Source organism: Squalius cephalus (genome assembly GCF_949319135.1).
Source record: "Squalius cephalus genome assembly, chromosome: 4".
NCBI lineage: Eukaryota > Metazoa > Chordata > Actinopteri > Cypriniformes > Leuciscidae > Squalius > Squalius cephalus.
Window position 1 is genome coordinate 44,406,112 of NC_137125.1, and position 23,863 is coordinate 44,429,974.

The 23,863-nt window shown below is 36.2% G+C and overlaps 1 protein-coding gene across 1 annotated transcript in view; it reads left to right on the forward strand.

Moving 5' to 3' along the window:
- The window catches only part of nell2b (neural EGFL like 2b), a 41,887-nt gene extending 19,259 nt beyond the window's left edge, over window positions 1-22,628 (forward strand). The window contains exons 14-20 of the mRNA XM_079869862.1: window positions 4,118-4,240; window positions 5,467-5,562; window positions 13,548-13,688; window positions 13,863-14,056; window positions 14,147-14,323; window positions 17,604-17,831; window positions 21,884-22,628. Coding sequence (XP_079725988.1) covers window positions 4,118-4,240; window positions 5,467-5,562; window positions 13,548-13,688; window positions 13,863-14,056; window positions 14,147-14,323; window positions 17,604-17,831; window positions 21,884-21,925 — 1,001 coding nt within the window. The 3' untranslated portion in view covers window positions 21,926-22,628. The remainder of the gene's footprint in view (window positions 1-4,117; window positions 4,241-5,466; window positions 5,563-13,547; window positions 13,689-13,862; window positions 14,057-14,146; window positions 14,324-17,603; window positions 17,832-21,883) is intronic.
- Window positions 22,629-23,863: the final 1,235 nt, after the last annotated feature.

Sequence of the window (23,863 nt, forward strand, 5' to 3'; positions counted from 1 at the left end):
GTTGCCTGTCTAGAACGTGTTTTTTTGGTCATAGAAAGTGTTGGTTTTCACAGTGACCTTTCAAAGGCTAAAACTCTACTCTAGAATCATAGAATTCAGATTTTGTTTGTTCCTCTGAGTTTGTGTCTTCTTCTCAAACCGTACAGGTGAGAGATGCCTTTTAATTTAAATGCACACCCTGCTTCTTTTATATCAATTTAATAAAATCATTACTCACGGCAGTTATCAGTTTAACTCTATTTAATCTCTCCTTCTTCCCTCTGGATATCTAGCCCATTGATGATTGGTTGAAAGCCGTGCGTCTGTTGTTGATTGGCTCACAGCTGTGCATCTGCTTCTGTTCTGACTTAGAGTCTCAGTGAGGCTGGCGTTCTGATGGCAAAACATTATTATTTTCAATTATTCATGTGTGCAGTCACACAGAGAAATATATTGCATATTTTGCCTGTGGGGTTTTTATGAGATAATCTGCAGGCTGCAGTCACGTCAGCTGAAACTGGAATTCATTTAATTTGAAGCTGTAATTGACTTTACCTGATATAAAACGAGAACACTTTTAATCAGCCGATCTTATTTTAATTTAAAACATCAGACGTTATTTAAATGACTGTAATTATTTTAATTGTGCTCCACTGTTTCCATATCTGTTCATTATTGCTCTGTCTTGCCTTCATGATCGGCTCAGTGATATTTACCAATTGCATCCTTTACTCTGCAATGAACAAACTTGTTGGCATGATGAGAGGTTTTGTCAGTTACATGAACAGTACCAGTCATTAGTTAGCATTTGTTGTTTCAAAAAAGAGTAAATGGCATTGATAATGGACATTGTGGAGTTCCTCTTTCCTTTCTTTATGTGTCTCTCACACAATTCCTCATTAGTTCCTCTTGAGCAGTCAGCAGATGTTAAGCTTAAAAGGATGTTAGTCCCCAATCAGCTCATTTATGCGCTGTTATGGACTGAGATGTCAGTGTAAATGTTTCTTCAAAGATCAGAGAGATTTCACCTTCGTTTAGTTTCTATTTTTCAAGGGATAGTTCACCTCGACATTCGTCATTTACTCACCCTCGTGTCATTTCAAATCCATGTGACTTTGCTTCATGGAACACAAAAGGAGATGTTTTGAAGTATGTTCATGCTGTTCTGTTACATAGAGTGAAAGTGGATGGTGACCACTTTTGTTTTCCACAGAATAACTAAGTCATACAGGTTTTTGAAAGACGAGGATGAGTAAATGATTATAATTTTTGGATGTACCATCCCTTTTATGTACAAACACAAAGAATCATCTCTTCCAAAAGCGATTTTGTTGCATGAAGAGGCATAGAACGAATATGGTTTTGTCTCTCTCTTCGATCTGAAAAGAAGCAGAGCATTCAGATTGAATATGTGATCTGCATTTATGTTGTTGAACGATTTTCAATTCAGCTGTAAATGCATCCTGGGATGTTCATTGATGAGGAACCGCAGCATAAAAACACCCAACCAATCAACATCATTCATCAGTCAAAATGCATTTTAATGAGATGATTTAATGACATTTTAATGAGTGCGATTTAAAGATCTGTGTTGTAAGATTTATGACTAAAGTTGATTAAGCAAGTTCACTTCACTGGGGGGAATTTGAGGAGATGAAAAGTAACACGTGGTGAAGAAAAAGACACCAGACAGGTGTAAACACTGGGATTTTGGGAGAAGAGAAGGAAACTCAAAGGGGAGATAAAACAGAAGAGAAGGAAACTCAAAGGAGGATAGATAGATAGATAGATAGATAGATAGATAGATAGATAGATAGATAGATAGATAGATAGATAGATAGATAGATAGATAGATATAGATAGATAGATAGATAGATAGATAGATAGATAGATAGATAGATAGATAGATAGATAGATAGATAGATAGATAGATAGATAGATAGATAGATAGATAGAGTGATAGACAGAGTGATAGATATAGATAGATATAGATTGAGTGAGTGAGTGAGTGAGTGAGTGAGTGAGTGAGTGAGTGAGTGAGTGAGTGACAGACAGACAGACAGACAGACAGACAGACAGACAGACAGACAGACAGACAGACAGACAGACAGACTATGAGAAGCAGAGAGAACATTCTCTATTTTCCACCTGGTGGTAGCTGACAGATCTGCCCATCTGGAAGCTAGAAATTAAATGAATATGTGTGAGAGAAGGAGAGAAGAGCCTTGTTAATGAATAATTAGGAGGATAATTGATGTCACTTTAGCTGTCATAGTCAGATGAGTCAACACAGATGAGAAATCAGACCACACAAACACGTCCACAGTGAGGGATTCATCTCAGTCAAACGCTGCTTGGCATGACCGTAATATTAATGATCGAGATAAACAGGGATGGCATCGGGGAAGCCAATGGAGCTGGTATTGGACCAAATTTTTATTTATTTTTATTTTTTTATTTTTGGTCTTACAATGAGGAGAAAAAGAAAAATCGTATTAAAAACTGCAGTTCAATTTAAGCTCCACAACAGTATAATGTAAAGTATGAACAATGGATGTTCAGTCTTATATTTGCTAAATAAAATGACAGTTGTTTTTATGAGGTTCACTGAAGTTTCACTGTTTTTTTTTTTCAATGCTATCTCACGAACAATTCGTACGAGTGAGTAAAATGTGACTGATTAGTACGATTTGTCTAAACCCCAGTGACGGTTGGGTTTAGGGGCGGGGTCAGGGGTAGGTCATTCGTATGAATTCATACAAATTGGGCAACTCGTAAAATATGTACGATTTAGCAAAAATCGTACAAATTCGTACGAGTGTGGTCGTATGAACTGCCGTGAGATCAGGTTGTTGTTTTACTCTCCGATTCTCCTTAACTCTTGGCTACTTTGGGAACATTTTGGCCCAAACAGAAATTAATGAGTCTCTGAAGCAGAGGAACTTTCATTGGCATTTCAAGCAGTCCTAGCAAAGGCTTGGGGTCACCTGGAGGTCATTGTAAGACTGTAACAGATGATTGTTGAATGTTTCATGATCAAGTTCAATCGAGATTCAAGAAAGATTTTTCATTGTTATTACTGAACTGTTGAACCCTGTTCTTTAACAATAAATGGACTGCTTTGCTGTCCTTATTATAAATCAGTGTTTTAGTCCAGTATAGTCATGTCAGAGTCGCTGAAGAGTTTTACCAGTGTCCCTGTTCACTGCAGTCTGACTTGAAACATTTAATTGCCATTTTACAGTGCATATTGTAGAAAACCCATCAAACTGTAATGAGGATGGAAGGATAGAACAGTGCAAGCTAATTTTGAGCCTGCATCATTTATACAAAAAGAGCATTTACATTGAAGTCTTAATTTAACAGCACCATAAAACAGCCTGGTAGATTCTGAAGGCCAGTTCGTGCCGGGGACGATGATAATGATAAAGATATAGTTCTAAAAATCATTCTAGATATAAAAGTATAGTCCACACCATAAATATAACGATAACGGCGCAGAGAAACAATATCATTGGAGTGTCTTTCAGAATGATTTTTTCCAGCCAATCAGCAGACGTCAAACTTTAGCGCGCTCTTAGAATGAACAGAACAATATTGTGCGCTGGTGTGGACGCTAATATAGTTATCGTTTTAGTTATCTTTATAGTTATCGTTCTTGGTTAGAGTTAGCAAGCTAACCTAAAAACCTAAAGACTCAAACTGAAAAACTGCCCATAGTTTATGTTTGGGGAGTTTTGTTATAGAAAATTATAGTCTATAAATTATATTATTTATTTATTTAATATAATAAACTATATGCATTTTTTTAGGGTTTTGAGCCTTTTATGCTTTTATCCAGATAGCGACAGCATTTGACAGCATCTCAAACAACCTCCGGCAAAGACTGTGGCATTATTTTTGCTCAATAGTGTCAGTTATTCCCTAAACACTGTGCTCATGCACATCTGACTCCTTCCCCTTTCAATGATTTTATTCTTTCTTTCTGTCTCTTTCTCTCTCCTTCTGCCTGTTTTTCATCTTTGAGATGGAAGTGTATTCCCTCCGACAGAAACAGCTGCAAGGAAAGTGCACAACGTGCAAAGTTAGAGGAAATTGTTCAAAAACACACTGACGCACACTCCCCTTGTGTTTTCAGAGCACGATGAGTGTGTGCGTGGACTGAATACCTGTGATGAAAACGCTCTTTGCTTCAATACGGTTGGCGGACACAGTTGCTCCTGTAAACCAGGGTACGTCGGTAACGGGACCGTCTGCGGAGGTAAGAGCAAACATCTGAACTCCACACTGTAATATTACAGTAATAATGTTCAATTTCCACACGATTTCCAATAACAAATGTAATTGTTTATATACATTTTTATATGAAAACATTTATAAGGCCATGCTAATATTAAATATATGTTAATTTTAATATGAACAAATTTAGCTAATTAAAACAAAGTATTTCTTAATTAATAAAACAGGTTTTTCACATAATTACTCAAGTAATCGGTAATAAAAATAAAGACCAAAAAAACTAATTACAAGCAAATAAGCAATACAAATATATACACTAAGCAAATTGTTTATTTTTTTATTATTATAAATATTAACATATTTTTAATTAAAGCTTTTCAAGTTATTCAAGTAAACAGTTTTAACTAAACAAATTAACAGCAAATAAAAGAAACAAAAAAAAGACTATGAACAAATTATGTTAAAAGTTCTTGTAGTTTTCCTTTCATTATAAATTATTATATATTTTTTGATATTAATTGTTGATATTAATATTAATTAAAATTTAAAAGGAATTTGTTTTATTTCTCCAATTATATAAACAGGTTTTTCCTAAAGTATTTTATTCAATTAAACAACGCAAAAAAAGCAAATAAAGCAATAAGTGGCAGGTCTATTAGTTTGTATTTGCACTGCATGACTTAAATTCAGAATTATACATTTTCTCTCTATATACTGTCCATGTCAGTCAGACAGTACTACTCAGGTACCAATTTTTTTTTATTAACTTTTTATTAACAGCAAAGCAGTTTTGGGGGTAACACATAACTTGATTTAAGTAATCAGATTACTTTTTTAAGTAACAAGTAAAGTAATGCATTACTTTTAAATTTACAAATAAAATGTTACTTTAGTATGTTTTCCCATTTATTGACCTCTACTGTACTGGCGTGGGCTTATTCATTTCATTTTTGGTGCAGGGAAAGGACCTTTACATTGCCAAAAATAGATTTTTTTTTTTGTGTTATCAAATAACAAACAAGCAAACCCACCCCTGCAATTGACAAAAAGTAAAGCAAAAATAACACAACACGTTACTTTCCGTAAAAAGTAACTAAGTAATGCATTTACTTAGGAAATCAGTACTGTTTGCATTGCTACACTGCACACATGCATTAGCTCAGCCTCTGGTTTGCAGAGACTCTTTTTCATTGGGATGGTGAAGCCCTGCTGAAATGTGTGTCTTGTGTTGTGTTGAAATGTGTGCAGCGCTCTGTGAGGGCCAGTGTCTCAACGGAGGTTCCTGCGTCACTCCAGACACCTGCGTCTGCCAGCAAGGCTTTACTGGAAAGAGATGTGAGACAGGTAAGACGCAATTAGGCCAATGGAAGGGCATTTCCTGTAACCTTTCAACGGGAGCAAGAGCAACGACAAAAAAAATGAGAGTGTACAACATATTCACATACTGCGATGTCGCCTCTCAAGTGTTTTCATATTATAGTGATGGACTGAGATGGTAGAAATATTCAAAGCTTCATAAGGCGGAGGAGAGGTGATTTATTTTTTATATTTTCCAGGGAAGTGAGATTTATCTTAGATGATTTCTACGAATGTGAACATGGCCAAAGATGTGTCTCTGTGGACTGTTCAATATTTCATGACACTGTAGATATGCATGTTTGCTATGAATTTGATGAATAATGTCTTGCACTATAATAATCTAAAGTAGCTGCTAAACTTATTCTCTATATTTTGCTGATTGCACAATATTACAATATAGTTCTGTATTATAATGGAGTATAATAAATAAAAATCATGTTTTCTATTTTATAATAATTAAAATACCATATTATTATAAACATTTTATTTTCAGTAGTTGAAATGTTTCTTATTCTCAATAACAATTTTAACAAAAAATGTAAATATTTATTATATTTAATTATATATTTTATGTTTTTATATTTAAACATAATATAAATACTTAATAAAATAATAATAATAATAATGGATATATAACATTTGAATTATATTATATATTGAAATGTATAAACATATTGTAATATTACATAAAAAATTATAATAATGATGGTTATAAAAACTTAAATATAATATTTTCAGTAATCGATACCAATGCTAGTGAATTTTATTAACAAATTTAAGTTAAATATCAATATAAATTATTAATATTAATTTAGTTGTAATTTAATATAAATACTTGTAATTTACATAAAATTTATATAAATACATATAATTTAATCATCATCATTTATTATTATTTTGTGAGTATGGTGAAGTTATGACAACTAATTATCTTTAGCCTTCTTGTACTCTTCTTTCATTGTAATGTCAATCAGCAAGATTCAGTGGTCAGCTTTATGCCATTGCATTTTAAATATATGTCTGACTGTGAAGATAGATGAAACCTGTTTCCCCCGACAGCGTGCTGTAGCCAAATGTGACATGAAAGCGTCAAGATTTAGATCACATCACTTCCATGTAATTTCAGTTCGTGTCCTAATCAACCACGACAAGTGACGCACGTCAAGACGTCTTGCCAGTTGTTTTGTTTGTATTTTGTCACACTGCACTGACTAGCCCCATCCACTCATAGCTGTATATTAAACATTAAATATGTTCTGAAGGGCTGTGATTTTGTGGATTCATGCAGTATTTTGCTTTTAGTGTTGACAGAAAAATTACTTGATGCTGAGAACTTGTCATGTCGTGCTGAGGACAAGTTCTCCCTGAGTGCGTGCGAACTTGTAAATTCCGAATGGGAACACTGCAAAAAAAAAAAAAAAAAATTATATATATATATTATATATATGTATATATATTCTTAATCATTTTTTAGTATTTTGAAACTTCCTTAGAACTAGATTAATTAACTAGAGTAGAGAATGAAAAATTGCACAATATTTTAGGTTTGATTTCAGATAATTTAGCTATAAGTAAGTTTCAAAATACTCCAAAACAAGCCAAAAATACTGATTAAGATTTTTTTTTTTTTTTTTTTTGCTGCAGTGTAGGCTTCTGTTGGCAGGTATGATTTCAAGTGAGACACTGAACTCTGGAACAGAAGAAGAGAGATAGACATGAAGCTTTTTTATGGCTCTGGGGATCAGTGTGTGTTTGTGTGTGTGCGTGTGTGTGTGTGTGTGAGAGAGAGAGAGAAGCAGAGACCTCAGAACCCTTTGCTCAACGTTACCCAGCAGGGCATCTGCTGGTGGTTTTTTACAAACCGGTCCAACACCCACTCGCTCCTATGTGTGAGTGACAGAGGGATGATGAAGGGAAAGAGAAAAAGAGGAGAGAGGAAATGAGAAGGCATGGGGACTAAGGGAGACAGCTGGTGGAGAGATAGAGAGAAGATAGAGTGAGGTGTGGTTTGCGAGACACTGTGTGCTGAACGCCTGACTCACCGTTCTTGGAGAGAGAACTGGCTGACACACAGACAAACTCACAGCTATGTTACATGGGTCAGGTTTTGCCTACATTATACCAAATGTCCCCACAAGGATTGTAAAAGCTGAAAATAACTACATGCAGTTGGAAAACAGCTTAATAAACATGGTAAAACCTATAGGTCTTCCAATTTATTTTTAACTTTATTTATTTAGTTAGTCAGTTAGTTGTTAGGAACACTTTATAATAAGGTCCCATTAGTTAACAGTGGTGAAGGCATTAACTGATATGAACTAACAATGAGCAAATCATTTGTTACAGTATTTATTATAACATTTATAAATGTTAGTCAACTGTTTATTGTTAGCTCATATTAGCTCAGGTCTGTTAAATAATATTAACAGGTACAACTTTTGATTTTAGAATAAATTAGTAGATGTTGAAATTAACATGAACTATTAATAAATGCTTTAGAAGTATTAATATTGTTAGTTCATGTTAACTAATAACTAATGTAAACAAATGGAACATTATTATAAAATGTTATTATTTATTGCTTGTTTGTGAATTACAGAGCTAAACTTACAAAAAAACTGTAAATAATTAAATAAAGACAGGAAAAAATCAGAGAACAACAAAAAAAAAACACTATAATGTTGCACAGAGAAAAAAACAAGACCACATTTTTTTATTCATTCATTCATTCATTCATTCATTCATTCATTGTTTGTGAATTACAAAGAGAAATGATCAAAAGAAAAAGAACACAATATTTTATTTATTTATTCATTTATTTATTTTTGTAAAATGACAAAATATTTAATAATTATTAATTCATTCTTAATGAAGTTAATTAATTTTATGTTATATCTTTATCTTTTTTAAATTATTATTATTATTATTATTATTATTATTATAATCCTAAATTATAATCCTATTATTTCTCATAATCCTAAAACTTTTTATTAATTTCACAACAAATTCGATTTCAAAACCCACATTTTTCTTGTGGGCTCTGACTTTTGGACACCACCATATGCATTTATGTTGGAGAGGTTTTCATGATGTTGTGGCATTTTTGTGTATAAATATTTGTGTGATGGAGGACAGATTATGCGCTTTATGCTTGTTTTGTGTGCTCAGTCGTCTGTAATCCCTCACGGTTTTCCCTCATGTTTTCTTTCTTCCTCTGAGGGGAAATATAATGTTATGACAAAGGCACAAAAGAGGATAAATATTGCACAAACAAACATAAGAGGCAAAGAAAAGTCTGTTCTTCATCCCTTTGAAACCTCCTATCCCTCCACTAAAGGAACTGCATTATTAAACTCTCCGTCTTTGTCAGTAAGCCTCTCTTCTTCTTCTTTTTTTATCCATGCCAGCTTGACGTTGGCACATATGACCACATATGGCGACTCCCTGCCAGTTTTGTAAATACAAAGCAATCCATTAGTTCAGTTGATATTGTACTCCTGGTAAAATAGAGAAATTATTTGATAAGAGCATTGTTTTTGTTCTTATTCTGTTCTTTAATGAGAGTAATCAACCGAAGCACAAAGACACAGAATTATCTTCTCCATCAAATATCCTGCTGCAGAGATGCTCTCTGAATAAGAATCGCTCTTTTTATCTTCCCTTGAAATAGAAAGCTGTAGAGAATCACATTTTCTTTCATATTCAGCTCTTACCTCTTAGAAGACTAGCTGGCACCATGTATTATCCATCGGATTGGCTCAGATGCTTCACACATGCTCTGTTCATAAAGGAAACCCAATTACAGCAGGTCCTCAGGGGTTAAACGCCCTGGGCTCGGGGTCTTTCTTCTTAATCAAGACGTTTCTGCAGGCTACTTGTTAATTCTTTATGTGATGGGTGTACAGCAAGGGGATGTAAGCGCATTCAACTTGCAGATAAAATGGCTGCATTGTGTCACTGAACACCTTAAATGTATCTTTGCACCAGGATGGGAGTCTTGAGAAGTGTTTACCCTTAATATTAAGCTAGAATGGAGCCCTACTCCTATCAAATTTTAATGAGAATATCTTCAGAAGCTCTAGTGAGAAAGGCCTACAGGGAGGAGCGTAAAATTGTGTGTACAAAGAGATTCAAAACAGCTGCTGGTTCTGTCCTCCGATAAAAAACTTCTCCATGTTTATTTAAGTGCTCTGCTTATGTCTGCTTCATTGGGTTCATGTATTCCAAGTCGTTACTCATCATGTCTAATGAGGTGGAGATAATTAGAGTTTAGCTGTTGAACGTCTTCCCTTGCTGTGCAACACAGACCTCTGTTTTATCCAGATTAACACTGCATAACATAATGTAACAATATAATGTAAATGAATGATAATATGTTTTAATTTGTGATAATGTGATTATTATTTTATACATTTTATTATAAATTTTAATGTACAATAAAACATTTCATCATAATTATCTATATAGGATATATTATATTGTTGCTTTTAATGATCAATAAGTTATGACAACATATATTTTTACATTGCTTTAACTTAACTCTTTTAAATTATACAAGATTCAAATAATTTGTAAGTCATTTTAATGTAATTTAAGTTGAAATTACTGAAACATCCAAGTTGATTGTACTTTAAAAATTTAAGGCAGCAACTTTTTTTTGACAGTGTATAAAATAAAGTTTACTTTCTAAATGCTCTTTCCAGGTCCTATTGTTTCGTCATGTTATTCCAAAACTTTGGGTCTCATTGAATATCCGTTTCACTCTGAAATATGTCACCATCACCAATAAAATGGGTTGCGAACAGTAATTCGCTTCGACTTTAAAGATAAGACTTTCCTCTGAATCTCTGCTTTTGTTTGGGAAACTCTGAGGATCTGCTGTCTGTATTCTCATTAAGAAAAGGTTTGCTTTTGAACTTCCTGTTCAAAAAAAAAAAAAAAAGAAAAAGACTTTGTTTGAGAATGGGACCAGACTTTCATGCACACAACGCACTTCGACTCCCTCGTTTGCACCGAGGCCCTTTTACAGTGCCGAGCTCCCCAGCGAGACCCAGCAGTGGGTGTGAATCTGTTCATTAGTGTGAGGATGGAGGGGGAGGATGAAGGGAAGGGGGTGGGAACGAGAGCAGGGCAGATGAAGGAGATAGCTGGGATGGGAACAGCCAAGATGTTCAGGGACTAAGTGGATTGATGACTTACCGTTTGAAGAATCGTCCCTGATGAAATTGACTTGAGGATACCACTGTGGACCCATAACTATTACCGTCCTCATGGGATTATAGATTGTATATACTGTATATATATCATGCTGATCCCTTTCTTCATTCCAGGTGGCTCATATTGTTATGAACATATTTGAGCATTAGAATGCTCAGGGAAGATGACGTAAAATTAGAGCAGCCTTCAGTCTGTGCCATCTTTACATCTTTGCTTGCTTTCATTACTTTCGCTTTTATTCTCGTGCACCGACTCGTTCGCTAAACTGAACAGCCAATCAGAGTTCTCTCTCTCTCACTGGTGGCGCTGATGCCAACGGTTACTTTTGTTCAATTCAATTCAGTCCGATTCATGCTCATTTGGCCAAAATACCCCTGACGATGTCCAACTAGTGCCGACGGTGTGGAACACACCACATAAATTGGGCCGGTCGACGCTCAACATGTCAGGGCCTATAGAGACAGGAACTAAACAGAGCATTACTGACAGACTGGGAAGAGAGGTGCTGAAATAATGTAAAATCAGGTGGTTTTTTTACATTCAAGCATGAAAACCTATTCTAGTAGACCCAAAAACAAAATCAAGACTTTGAATAGGTCCCCTCTAAAAGATACTGCGCCCTTGGTTTTTGCTAGAGCACAACTCACCCATGCACACAAATGGAAGCGTATGAGGAATCCCAAATGCTGAAGATGGAGCAAATGAGATGGGAGACTATGTATTGTGCCGTCGACTTGTGACATTCCATGACAAATTAGTGGCAGGGCTGCAGGACAGCGGGAACCCTGGGGGTTTACCCGTGAATACACAGTCAATCAATACTTGCGACTGCTTTCTGACAGCACAAATGCCAGCCATTCCTCTGAGAGAGATGAGTGCACTGTGTGTTTGTGCTCAAGGAAGAAAATGAATAAATGTCATCAGCACTGCCTACATCTATGTATTATTCAGTATTGTTTGTGTTATTTTCGCCATTCTCTGTTTTTAATGGAGAAGGTATTTTGTGTTAGGGGAGTGAAATCTTGACAAAAGTGAAGCAATCTTAGAGGCGAGATGTTGATAACTCTTGCATGGAAAATGTTTCATCTCAGACCTTTTCTGATTAAATGTTCCTCAGAATAAAAGGACAGTTTAGTCAAAAAAGAATGTTCTGTCGTACATATTAGAATATGTCCATATTCGAATGTTCACAATGTTAAGCCTGTTCTGATGCAGTCTAATGCGCAATATTTGAATTTACACAACAATGAATGACATTTAAGTGAAAGTGAAGACAATTATAATGTTACAAAAGATGCTGTTCTCTTTAACTCTCTATTTATCAAAGAATCCTGAAATAAATGTATCACAGTTTCCATTAAAAAAAGCAGCACAACTGTTTTTCAACTTTTCATCATTGATTATAATAAGAAATGTTTCTTGGGCAGCAAATCAGCATATTAGAATGATTTCTGAAGTATCACGTGACACTGAAGACTGGAGTGATGATGCTTAGCTTTGCCATCACAGAAATAAATTACATTTTGAAATATATTTCAATAGAAGAAATGGTATTTTAAATTTTAATAATATTCACAATATTACTTTTACTGTAATTTTGAGAAACACAGTCTTGGTGAGCATAGGAGGAAAATTCTTACAGACCTCACATTTTTGAGTATTAGTGTATTTTTCTCTCAGAAGTTATCCTTTGGCTACAGAAGACTATATTGTACATGCATTGACTGTTTTTATTGGTTGATTTATGCGTTTTTTTTATGTTAATTTTGTAACTTGACAGCCCCTGGTCTCAGTTTACTTGTGTAGAAGAGAGCAGCATGAACATTCTGCTAAATGTCTATTTTTGTGTTCGATATGAAGTCAAACAGCTTTAAATATTTCTCAGCCCATGCGATACTACAAGCAACACTTGCAGACCTAATTCACAAGGTCCTTTAGGCTGTTTCTCATATTCTATGCTCTTTCACAATGACTCTCAAGGCTACATAAAAAAAAATCTCTCTCACACATACCCACAAACCCATTCGCTTTCGTTTAACCCCTCTACTCAGCCTTGCCAGTATTTCAGACATTAAAATTGGCATTGAAATACAACACAATGTAATTCCCCCTTAGCAATCTAATGATGAGATGGGTGAGGTGAAGTACAATCTGTAGCCTAGGGTTAAAGTCACAAAATCATTTCTAACCCATTCTGCTTGAAGTTGTCATTGAACTGACTGGGTCTGTGTGACGCTCTTTGTATCTTTCTGTGAGAGTGTAATCCAAGGACAAGGACTGGAAGTTGAATAGATACTGAAGAGAATAATTATCAACAGCTGTTGGATACGCTCCTTTCAAGACGACCATGGCAAAAGCTCTATTTGTCTTACTTACTTTGTGTTTGGTGTGAGGACAAACATCAAATATGAAGATTTGCATTAATTTAGGAATTTGAAAAGGTTGTGGAGACAGCGTTATACAGTCTAGCAAAACAGACCATTTTAATATGCACTTTATGGCAGTTTTTGTTTCTTTGTTTGTTCAAATACATTTTCATTATTCCTTTGATGGCAAAGCTGGATTTTTCAGCATTATTACTCCAGTCTTCAGTGTCACATGATCCTTCAGAAATCATTCTAATATGCTGATTTGATGCTCAAAAAAGCATTTCTTCTTATTGTCAATGTTAAAAACAACAGAGAAGTGACACTGTGCTTTTTTTCATATATTTCTTGGGTTTCCTCATGCATGTCTCCACCTTGTCACCTAAGACATCGACGAATGCCTCGATGGGTTTGTGGAGTGTGACAGTCGAGCCACTTGCGTCAACCTACCTGGCTGGTACCACTGCGAGTGTCGTGACGGATACCATGACAACGGAATGTTCTCAGCCAATGGAGAGTCATGTGAAGGTAACTTATTTCTAATGAAACAGTGCTTCTTTTGAATGGAAGTCAATAGAGAAACATGCATGGTTGTAATTACGACATCTACTAACAAGGGCTAACTGGGCCATGCTAACCAGCCAAGCCTTGACCCCTTGGATTCAACCAGTGACTTATATTGTGTCTGTTTCTTGTCGGTAGACATTGATGAATGTGAGACGGGGAGGCACAGCTGTGCCAACGACACCGTGTGCTTTAACGTGGACGGAGGTTACGACTGCCGCTGTCCGCACGGTAGGAACTGCACGGGAGACTGCGCCCACGACGGGAAGGTGAAACACAACGGGCAGATCTGGGTGCTGGAGGACGACAGGTGCTCGGTCTGCTCTTGTCAGGTGAGCCAAAGGGACTGATGGGAGCTGTATTCAAAGGAAAACTGAGAAATGAGTTTTTTACTCAGTCTCTGTCTTTCTCTCCTGTTTTAGTCGGGGTTGGTGATGTGCAGGCGGATGGTGTGTGATTGTGAGAATCCCACGGTGGATGTGTTGTGCTGTCCTGAATGCGATCCTCGCCTGAGTTCTCAGTGTTTGCATCAGAACGGTCTGCTAGCATACAGTAATGGAGAAACCTGGGTGGAAAACTGCCAGCAGTGCCAGTGTATGGTGAGTGACAGCATGTGAAACTCCAGTATTTATAAACTATATATTATATGGTCAATGTCAGGAAGAACTATTGCTGAAGAACATTAGAAAAGGTTCTTTCAAAACAAATTTTGAAATATCTCAGCATTTAGAGATATGTGACCCTGGACCACAAAACCAGTCTTATGGGAATTTTTTTTTTTAATTGAGATGTATACATCATCTGAAAGCTGAATACATAATATTTCCATTGATGTATGGTTTGACAATATTTGGCCGAGATACAACTATTTTAAAATCTGGAATCTGAGGAAATTGCCTTTAAAGTTGTCCATTTCTATTGGCAATAGTGCTGCATCCATTCACAAAAATAAATGTTTTATATATTTAAGGTGGGAAATTTACAAAATATCTTCATGGAACATGATGTTTACTTAATATCCTAATGATTTTTGGCATAAAAGAAAAATCTATCATTTTGACCCATACAATGTTTTGTTGGCTTTTGCCACAAATATACCCGTGCAACATAAGACTGGTTTTGTGATCCAGGGTCACATATACAGTGTCCAAATACAGGCTACTAGTGAAAATGCTTGAATTGTGCATTCTTTTCTAATTGAAAATATCTAAATATATATATATATATATATATATATATATATTACAGTACCAATTGTGGAATCTGATAATTAAACCTGATGGTTCATACAGCTTGATCTGAGAATGTTCCAAAGAGCATCTTGTGTATTTTAGTAGCAGCTATGAAATTTGTTAATGTGGTAAAAATGTCAAATATCTTTTATAATAAAATTATTATAAATATTTATTATTTAAACATATAAATATTTATTAAATATTGAAAATAATATATTTAAACATTCCTAAATCTTTTGTATCATAATTTTTTTTCAAAATCTAAATTTAAATAAAAAATAGTATTTTGGATAGTAATATATTAATTGCACATTACTTAAGTATAAAAATATTATTATTTATTAATAATAATAATAATAATTAGTTGCAGTAGTAGTAGAACATTTTGAATGTTTTTGGAAACCGTTTAGAAAATATTTTTGGAGTTTTTGGCTTTTACCATCAATGAAATAAAAGCACTATGGCCAGCCACATTTTTATATCAAAAGTTGTTCAGTATTGGATGAAATGGATGGGTGAAATATGGATGAAAACTGTGATATGAGGAGATTAGCCAATCATAACAGAGATAATAGTCTTCAAATACAGTGGTGAATGCAGTCTAAGTGTCAGAGTGAGGGTTGGAAAATGATCACATAAACTGAATAGAAACCTTTTTTCAAGAAACTTTGACTAGCGTTATAACGAGTTGAGGGATTGAATATGATGCAAATGTGTGAAATGTTGTCTTTAGAAAACAGTATGCATTCACAAATGCACAATGCACAGAATAAACTCCTCTGTCATGCTGTTCTCTGTGGATTAGATTCAGATCTATTACACAGAGAAACTGCTGTTCACAGTGGAACTCTCTGCAATATCTCAGTCAGGAAGTCTTGCGCCAAACCTTGAGCAATGCAGTTTTCAGCCCCTCTGGTGTTTGTCCTTCCTGCAGTTTTTTCTTTCTTTATGCAAAACTTTTTGCACTCTGAAAAGAATCGAATTATGAAGTCCGGCTCCATCTTTCTCTCTAGTGAAAATCCTTAATAGTATTTGCTGAACTGACAATGGGCTCAAACAGGGCTCCTAAACTTGTCAGAGGTTTTCGTGACATGCCAGACTCCCAGCTCACTTTTTCTCTGTCGGAGAAGGTTTTTGGTACACAGAGAATGAAGCTTTTTCCACAGGGTTTAGGACTGCTAAACTTGTAGGTCTGTAATGAATTATGTTAAAGACTTCTGGACAGTAGTGGACAGCGTCACAGACGGAAGGCTAATGCTAAAGCCATGCAGGCTCTGGATTAATTGCTCAATAACTGACTTTCAATTGAAAACCCTTTTTAATCCTACACAAGCGTAATCTGTGTCCATTAAACCAGCTTTGAGAGAGGAACATGATCAAACAGAGACAGTTTTGCATGGCCGTATTGAAATTTCATTAGCTTTCAGTACAGCTGGTTTTTGTTTGTCTCTTTTATGTTGTTCTTACACACTTATCACATTCTCTTTCAGTCAGCGTTTTCTTTTAGTCATTTTCAACCCCCTTTACACTTCGAATCCTGGTTCTCATCAGTTTTTTTTTTCTTGTTCCCTGTGAAGTAAAAGGAACACATAACTTGAAAGAAAGGAAGAGACACAGAAAAAGAGAGAAGGAGGCAGGAAGAATGCTTTGTATTTTAAGGATACAGAAGTGCGAGGAGTGAAAGAACAAAGAATGTTTCCGGAACGGAAAACTCCAGGAGGGGAGAGAGAGAGAGAGAGAGAGAGAGAGAGACATTCAGAGAAATATCTGCATTCCTCTTGTATTCAAGGTCTATGTTAGTTGCTCGGTCTGATTCAGGATGTAATCTGAAAAATACTTTGTCTTGCAGGGGACTACAGCAATCAGTTCGCCGAAAATTTTTAACTTCTCTGAAATACAAAACGAGAATGATTAATGTACAGATAAACTTAAAATAATATCAATTAATTTCATGATTCAAAACCAAAAATGTATCATCTGAATAGTCTACATGACTTCAGTCATTATTTACTGACCATTATTATTTACTCACCAGACATTGAGTAACTGAGTTGAACATAAGAACTGGATAAATTAGCTGAACCCCCAACTGGGGGTTGCAGGTGATGCCTCTATCAAAAAAAGTGAGTGAATTTTTTATTAACTGAAATGCAGGATCTATTAAGAAAATATAATCTCCTCATATGCTCTCTGGATAGACTAGAGTCTGTCTTAAACTTAACATGCACTGTTTGACCGGAGTGACTTTCACACACTTTAATATTTGGCATTCCAAGTACTCCATCACTTTGGTCCTTTGTGGATTTTTTCCCACAGGTGCCAAGGATAAAGCATTGATATATCTTGACACATCACCTGCAGTCTAACTCTAACAGATGTTAAACAAGGTTTTAAAGAATACAGAATGGAGATAGCCATGTGTGTGTGACTATATTAAACCAGCACTGACCTAGGAATGTCGTATCGATCCTTCATTACACGCTCCTCTCTGGATCAGTGAGCACAACATAGTATTTGTGATTTGCAGCGTGGTAAAGCGGAAGTGTGTAATTTATGTGCCACTAGCGTCACTGAATGGAATTGCAAAAATATTGATTCTTTTCAGTGTGGGAATGAAATATGTCTCCGTCTGTGTGTTTCTCAGGGGGGTGAAGTGGACTGCTGGCCGATATCATGCGCACCGGTCTCTGACTGCGAGTTTACAGTGGTTCCTGAGGGCGAGTGCTGTCCGCGCTGCGTCACAGACCCCTGCCTGGCCGATACCGTTCGGAATGACATCACCAAGACCTGCGTGGATGAATACGGAATCACTCGCTTCAGCGGCTCCGCTTGGACCAAACACGGCACGGAGTGTTCCCTCTGCCAGTGCAAGGTGCTTGACACTTACATAACCACCCACAGACACACATTCACCAAGGTCGAGCACTTTATTGAGTGTTTTAATATTAAGACATAAAACCCTGTGGTTGTCGCTATGTTTAAAGGGATAGTTCACCCAAAAATGAAAATGCTGTCCTCATTTACTCACCCTCATGTTGTTCCAAACCTGTATGACTTTCTTTCTTCTGCTGAACACAAAAGAAGATATTTTGAAGAAAGTCGGTAATCAAACGACTGATGGACCCCATTGACTTCCATAGTAGGAAAAAAAAAATAGTACGGAAGTCAATGGGGACCAGCAACTGTTTAATTACCAACCTTCTTTAAAATATCTTCTTTTGTGTTCAGCAGAAGAAAGGAAATCATACAGGTTTGGAACAACATGAGGGTGAGTAAATGATGACAGCATTTTCATTTTTGGGTCAACTATCCCTTTAAAGTTACTATTAAATCAAAATTGACAATTCTTGTTTTTTTATGATTTATCCATGCACATCCTTATTATTATTTTTAATTCACGTACCCTCGTGATCTTTAATCAAAATAACGTTCCCTTCCTCTTGTAACAACATCTCTTCTCTGATGATGTGTTGACTGGCGTGAGGGCGGGACATCATGTCACTCACATGACATCACAGCAATAGCAAATCAAACCATCTTTACTTTAAAGTGACTTAGGTACATACTTACTCGAATAAAATTAACGTACTTACTACAGAGTAACAGTTAGGATTAGGGTTTGGTTTAGGGTTAATTATGCAGAATTTTCTGTAAGTAACATGTACTGTAGTATTGTGTAGCTAAGTCACCTTAAAATAAAGTGTTACCAAATCAAGTCCCACACTAAATTTTTTCTTGTTCGAGAAGAATAAGAACAACATATCCATTTGACTCGTATATATGTCACAATAGTGAAGAAAAGGCTATTTCAACGTCTGTTTTATGCCGACTTTAAGCTGGATCCATTCATATAAAATGAACACAGCTTCCACAGGCCCTCTAAGGGTTTCATGGACATCTGGCTAATTTACTTTTAAACATTTGAATACCAATTCAGTCAAAGGCAAATGCTTTTGGTTGTGTGCCCAGTCAAGGCTTTGATTATATTGTTTTGGTGCATTTAAATATTTTTAAAACACTTACAGTGAGATCCAAATTTCTCGGACCACATTGAAAAATCTGAGATTTGGAATCAAATTTAAATCTGGATTCTAATTTAAGACTGGAAATAAACAAAGTTTTACAATTTAAAAAAATGTAAACCACAGACACTTAATGATGTAAAGAACGTCTCAGGTTACACATGTAACCGTGGTTCCCTGAGAGGGGAACGAAGCGCTGCATCAGCTGACACAATGGGGACGCGTCCCGTAGGACACTGTCTGAGGCACGTGTACCAACTAGCCAATCATGGCTGATGCACCGATGAAAAAAGCTTCGCTGCACCCCTGAACCCTCCTCAAAGGGATTTTAGTCTCCTCTAAATCAGAATTTTTGTACCCCAGCACTCAAAGTTGGCAGAAAGGAACTAGAAGAAGAAAAGAATGAAAAACGGGACAAAGGCTCAAATAGCAGAATCCCACTTAAGCATTCTCCTCTTTTCCTGACGTATTTAAAGCATTTTGATCTGAGTGCGGCTTACTCCTATTACTGCGCCTCTGCTCACCCCTCCTCGGAGCCACACTCGCCTTCCGCTCTTCTCTCCAGGAACTCGTTCCTGGCGAGGGCTCAGACGGTCTAGGAGGAGCCTGTACCTGGTGAGAAATAAATTTCCCAAAGGTCCTTAAGCAGATCTGCCTGGTAAACTTGCAATTTTGTCATAATATGCAAAGCTCCGCCAATCTGACCAGTCGCCAACCTTAGAGCGCAAAACGGGAGCCTTCAACGATGAGGATTTCCCCGGGGAAAGGTAATTCGCTAAATTCCTCTCCACCCAAGGCATCCTCCCATAACCCCACTCACTCAGCCCCTCTGCATTCAAATAATTTGAAGCAGAATGGGCCATGCAAGCAGAGTATAGATGTTCCCACGAACCTGACACCTCAGTGTGAAATGGAAGGCTCACCGGAGCAGTGCACTTATGACTTGGCAGATATCGCTCATAGGAGGCTGCCTGCGATCTCACTCTTCAAGCCGGACCATTCCAAGCTCCGTCTGGCTGTAGCACGAGTCATAAGCTCCATTAGCTCATCGCATTCGGCATTTTGCTTCATGGAGCTGGAAACGGATCTTTTACAAATATCTGACTCTACTGACTCCACGCTTTCTATATTGTCAGAATCACAAGCGAGCAATGTCCTCATGTTCCATGGAAGAAGCCACCGAGTGGGCTTCCGCTTGAGGACAGCAGAGCTAGGGGGAGAAGTGTGGGGAACTTGCTCACGCTCCTCAAGCAGTTCGGTCTGAGATCCCCACGGCTGGCAGCTGCGCAGAGCTCGAGCCTCGAGGCTCAGCGGCTTGACACTCTTCACACATGAAGAGCTCCAGCCGAGAGCAGAGCTTTCTCAGTGAGAAATCATCGCAATGAATGCATCCAGTCCCCTCGAGGGCTGAACGTGCACGTTCCACTTTTAGACAGAAAACACACATATCATGACCCGGTGTTATGAATCGCAGGCATGGATGGACACAGCGTTTAAACTGTTTGCTTGCCATATTGCCTTCTGTTTCACGCACTGCAATCTTCACACAGCACACAGACAAGCGGCTTCCTTAACATTGAAAATTATGACTTGTTTTCGGGTGCCATTTTTATATGCAGGGGAGCATCTTGCGACATCATCACTGCTTCACCACTGATTGGCTAGTTGGTACACCTGCCTCAGACACCGGGTCCTGCGGGACGCGTCCCCATTGCATCAACTGACGCAGCGTCTCGTTCCCCTCGAAAGGGAAACATATTTATGTATATATATGTTTTTTTTAGGGCTGTCAAACGATTAATCGCGATTAATCGCATCCAAAATAAAAGTTTGTTTTTACATAATATATGTGTGTGTACGGTGTATAATTATTTTCTATATATAAATACACACACATGCATGTATATATTTAAGAAATATTTGCATGTATATACTGTGTATATATATTTATATTATATATAATTTATATTATATATAAATATTTTATATATAAATAACACATTTTTCTTAAATATATATGCATGTGTGTGTATTTATATATAGAAAATAATTATACTCCATACACACACATATATTATGTAAACACAAACTTTTATTTTGGATGCGATTAATCGCGATTAATCGTTTGACAGCCCTAGTTTTTTTTTTGGTTTTTTTTTTGACACCAATCTTTTTTCTTCTTCTTTTTTTTTTTTACAGACAGTCAGATGTTTTTCAATTTAAGATCAGTATGCTCTTTGGATCATCTTTTATACAAAATTATGAAGTTTATGGAGCAAAAAAAATCGCCTAGCCCAAATATAAAGAAATTCTGAATTTGTGTTCATTTTTCAGTTCAACTTTTCACTTAAATGATGCTGAAAAAATGAAAAAATATAATAATAAATATATATTTTTTCATTATGAAATATTTATTATAATGAAAATATATGTATACATTATTAACTTAATTTATTATAATAAAAAAAAATTAAAATAGATGTACTTTCAACTAGTGGTCTCAGGCATTTGTACTCCTCTCTAAATGATGGGATAAGTCTAATTTAAAGATAGATGGCTAAGAAACATGGACAATCCAGCTGAGCACACAGAAAACGGTCCTGGGTACTGTGAGATTTGCCTCGCTGAGGAATGAACGGAGATGAATGCGGGAATAAAGAACTGTGCTCATGGGCAGGAGAGAATTCATCTACTTATTAAAGCACCTTATATGACTGGCCAAGGTCATCAGCATCGTTTGAGCTGAGAGATGAATTGTGAGAGGCTGTACTGATGCTTAGACGATGCTTTACGCACATGCAGTATGGAAGTGGTTGAGTGAGTGTCAAATTGGCTGCTTTTCTTTTTTGACTAATGTCTCTCTTCCTTTTCCTTCCCTACCTCCCTCTCTTTTTCTCTACAGAATGGTCACATCTGTTGCTCTGTGGACCCTTTGTGCCTCTAGTCCTATTCAAAGGCAAAATGTCTGAGTACTTTTCCTTTTCTCTCTCTCCTTTTGTCTGTTTTTTCTTTGCCCCCTATTTGTCTCAGCTCACGGTTTCATCCCTTTCGGAAGATCATTTTATACCAAATCTTCATGTGTATTATAACATAAACAATATAACAAAAAAAATTAAAGCAACCTTCAGACACCTGAATCGGTTTAGCTTTAAGCGGTGTTTCAGATTTGCTTGATGCATTTGATAAAGTGTTTATTTGTCGTACATCAATTATCATTTGGAAACCATGATGTGATATTCAGATACAGAGATCAACCTTTGCGAATTCCATTAAATTTTCAGGTTTCAATGTCAAAACTACGTTGAAAATAAAGGTTAACTTCTCGTTGATTGCAGTGTTTTGTGCTTGATGGGTTCAGCAGACTGCAGCCATGGTAAAACCCCTTTGTAAATGACCTACAGGTATTACCAGTGTTTACTTCTTTCAGTATTAATGGTAGTTCCGCTCCCTTTCAGGGGGAAATTTGATCTTGATGTTGTGAATAGTTTATTTAATGTGTTTGTTTCTCACGTCTTTTGAAATCTGTCATTACTTTGGTGTTTTATGTTGCACCTTTTGTCAAATTGATGTTTTGTTTCCTTCAATGGCTCGGTGCACTATTGTGTCATGGTGAAATAAAAGGTTTCCATGTAAAAATATCCAGATGCATTGTTGTCCTTTCTATTTATTTCAACAAAAACACAATATAAATCAAAAATAAGTGTATGACAGAAAACGTTTTTGACAAATTTTTTGCGTCCATTCATGTTTTACACCTGAGGTCTCTGAGACCCTCAACAGAAGTCATAAAATATCTTTCATAGAGGGTGTTTCATGCATATCAATTTGACATTTTGTTTACAATCAAGAATAAAGATTTGTCGAAGTATCAACCTGCTATTTTTAATGTTACAGTCAATATGAACTGCAATCCATTTTACCATTTTAAGTATTTTTTTTATTTTGAGTTTGATTCAATTTTGATTAAAGATTACAGATTACAAAGACAAGCATTTTCTCTTTGGAATAACATGCACAGATGAATCTTTCACGATAAGACTAGACAAGATAAATCTTGACTGTAAGTATATTTTTGAGATATTAAAGGGGCTTTGGGATATCTCAGGCTGCAAAAAAAGAACATGAGCTCAAAATAGACAATGATAAAATCAGAATAATGATATTTTCTTTTCTGCATCATTATTTTGTCCATTTGTTTCCATTCTTGCTGATTCATTGTCATCTTCCATGTATCTTTTCCTTTTCCAGCCTTCTAGCCTCTTTTCATCAAACTGGTGTCTGGACTATTCACACGCAGGCTGAACTTGAGTTTATTTCAATGCCTTTAATCCTATGCAATTACACATGGTTTAAATAGTCGGTTGATCATGGCTGCTACTGTTTACCGGCCTCTACAGCCTCTCTCATCCTCTTTCATCTCACATTATCCTTCTCTCTTTCACACTCACACACAGTTTCCCAGACGCAGGAGATTACTGCAGTGTGATGGCTCTCATTTCCGTGATTTTACTGATCCCACAGATTAGTGACCATACTGCAGATCTGATGTGACTGTGCCAGCCCTCAGCTCTATGTGCCAACCTCTATTTGACCCATAGTGTGTGCTTGCTTGTGTGGACATATGGGTTTGGGTATGTCTTTGTGTTTTCTCTTCAGGAAGTACAGGTCTAAATGTGTAGCTATTTATAGATTCAGCATTTGTGTGCTTGGTATGAAATACTTTTGGAAAGTTGATGTTAGGGTTAGTGCTAAACAATTTTAATAGCATTTAGAAATTATTTATTTTTTTATGCACTGTAATCGATTATAATTTTAACTGTAAAAGACTAAAAATGTGACATTTAAAAAGCTGTTAATTAGTTAACAGAAAGTTCTCATACTA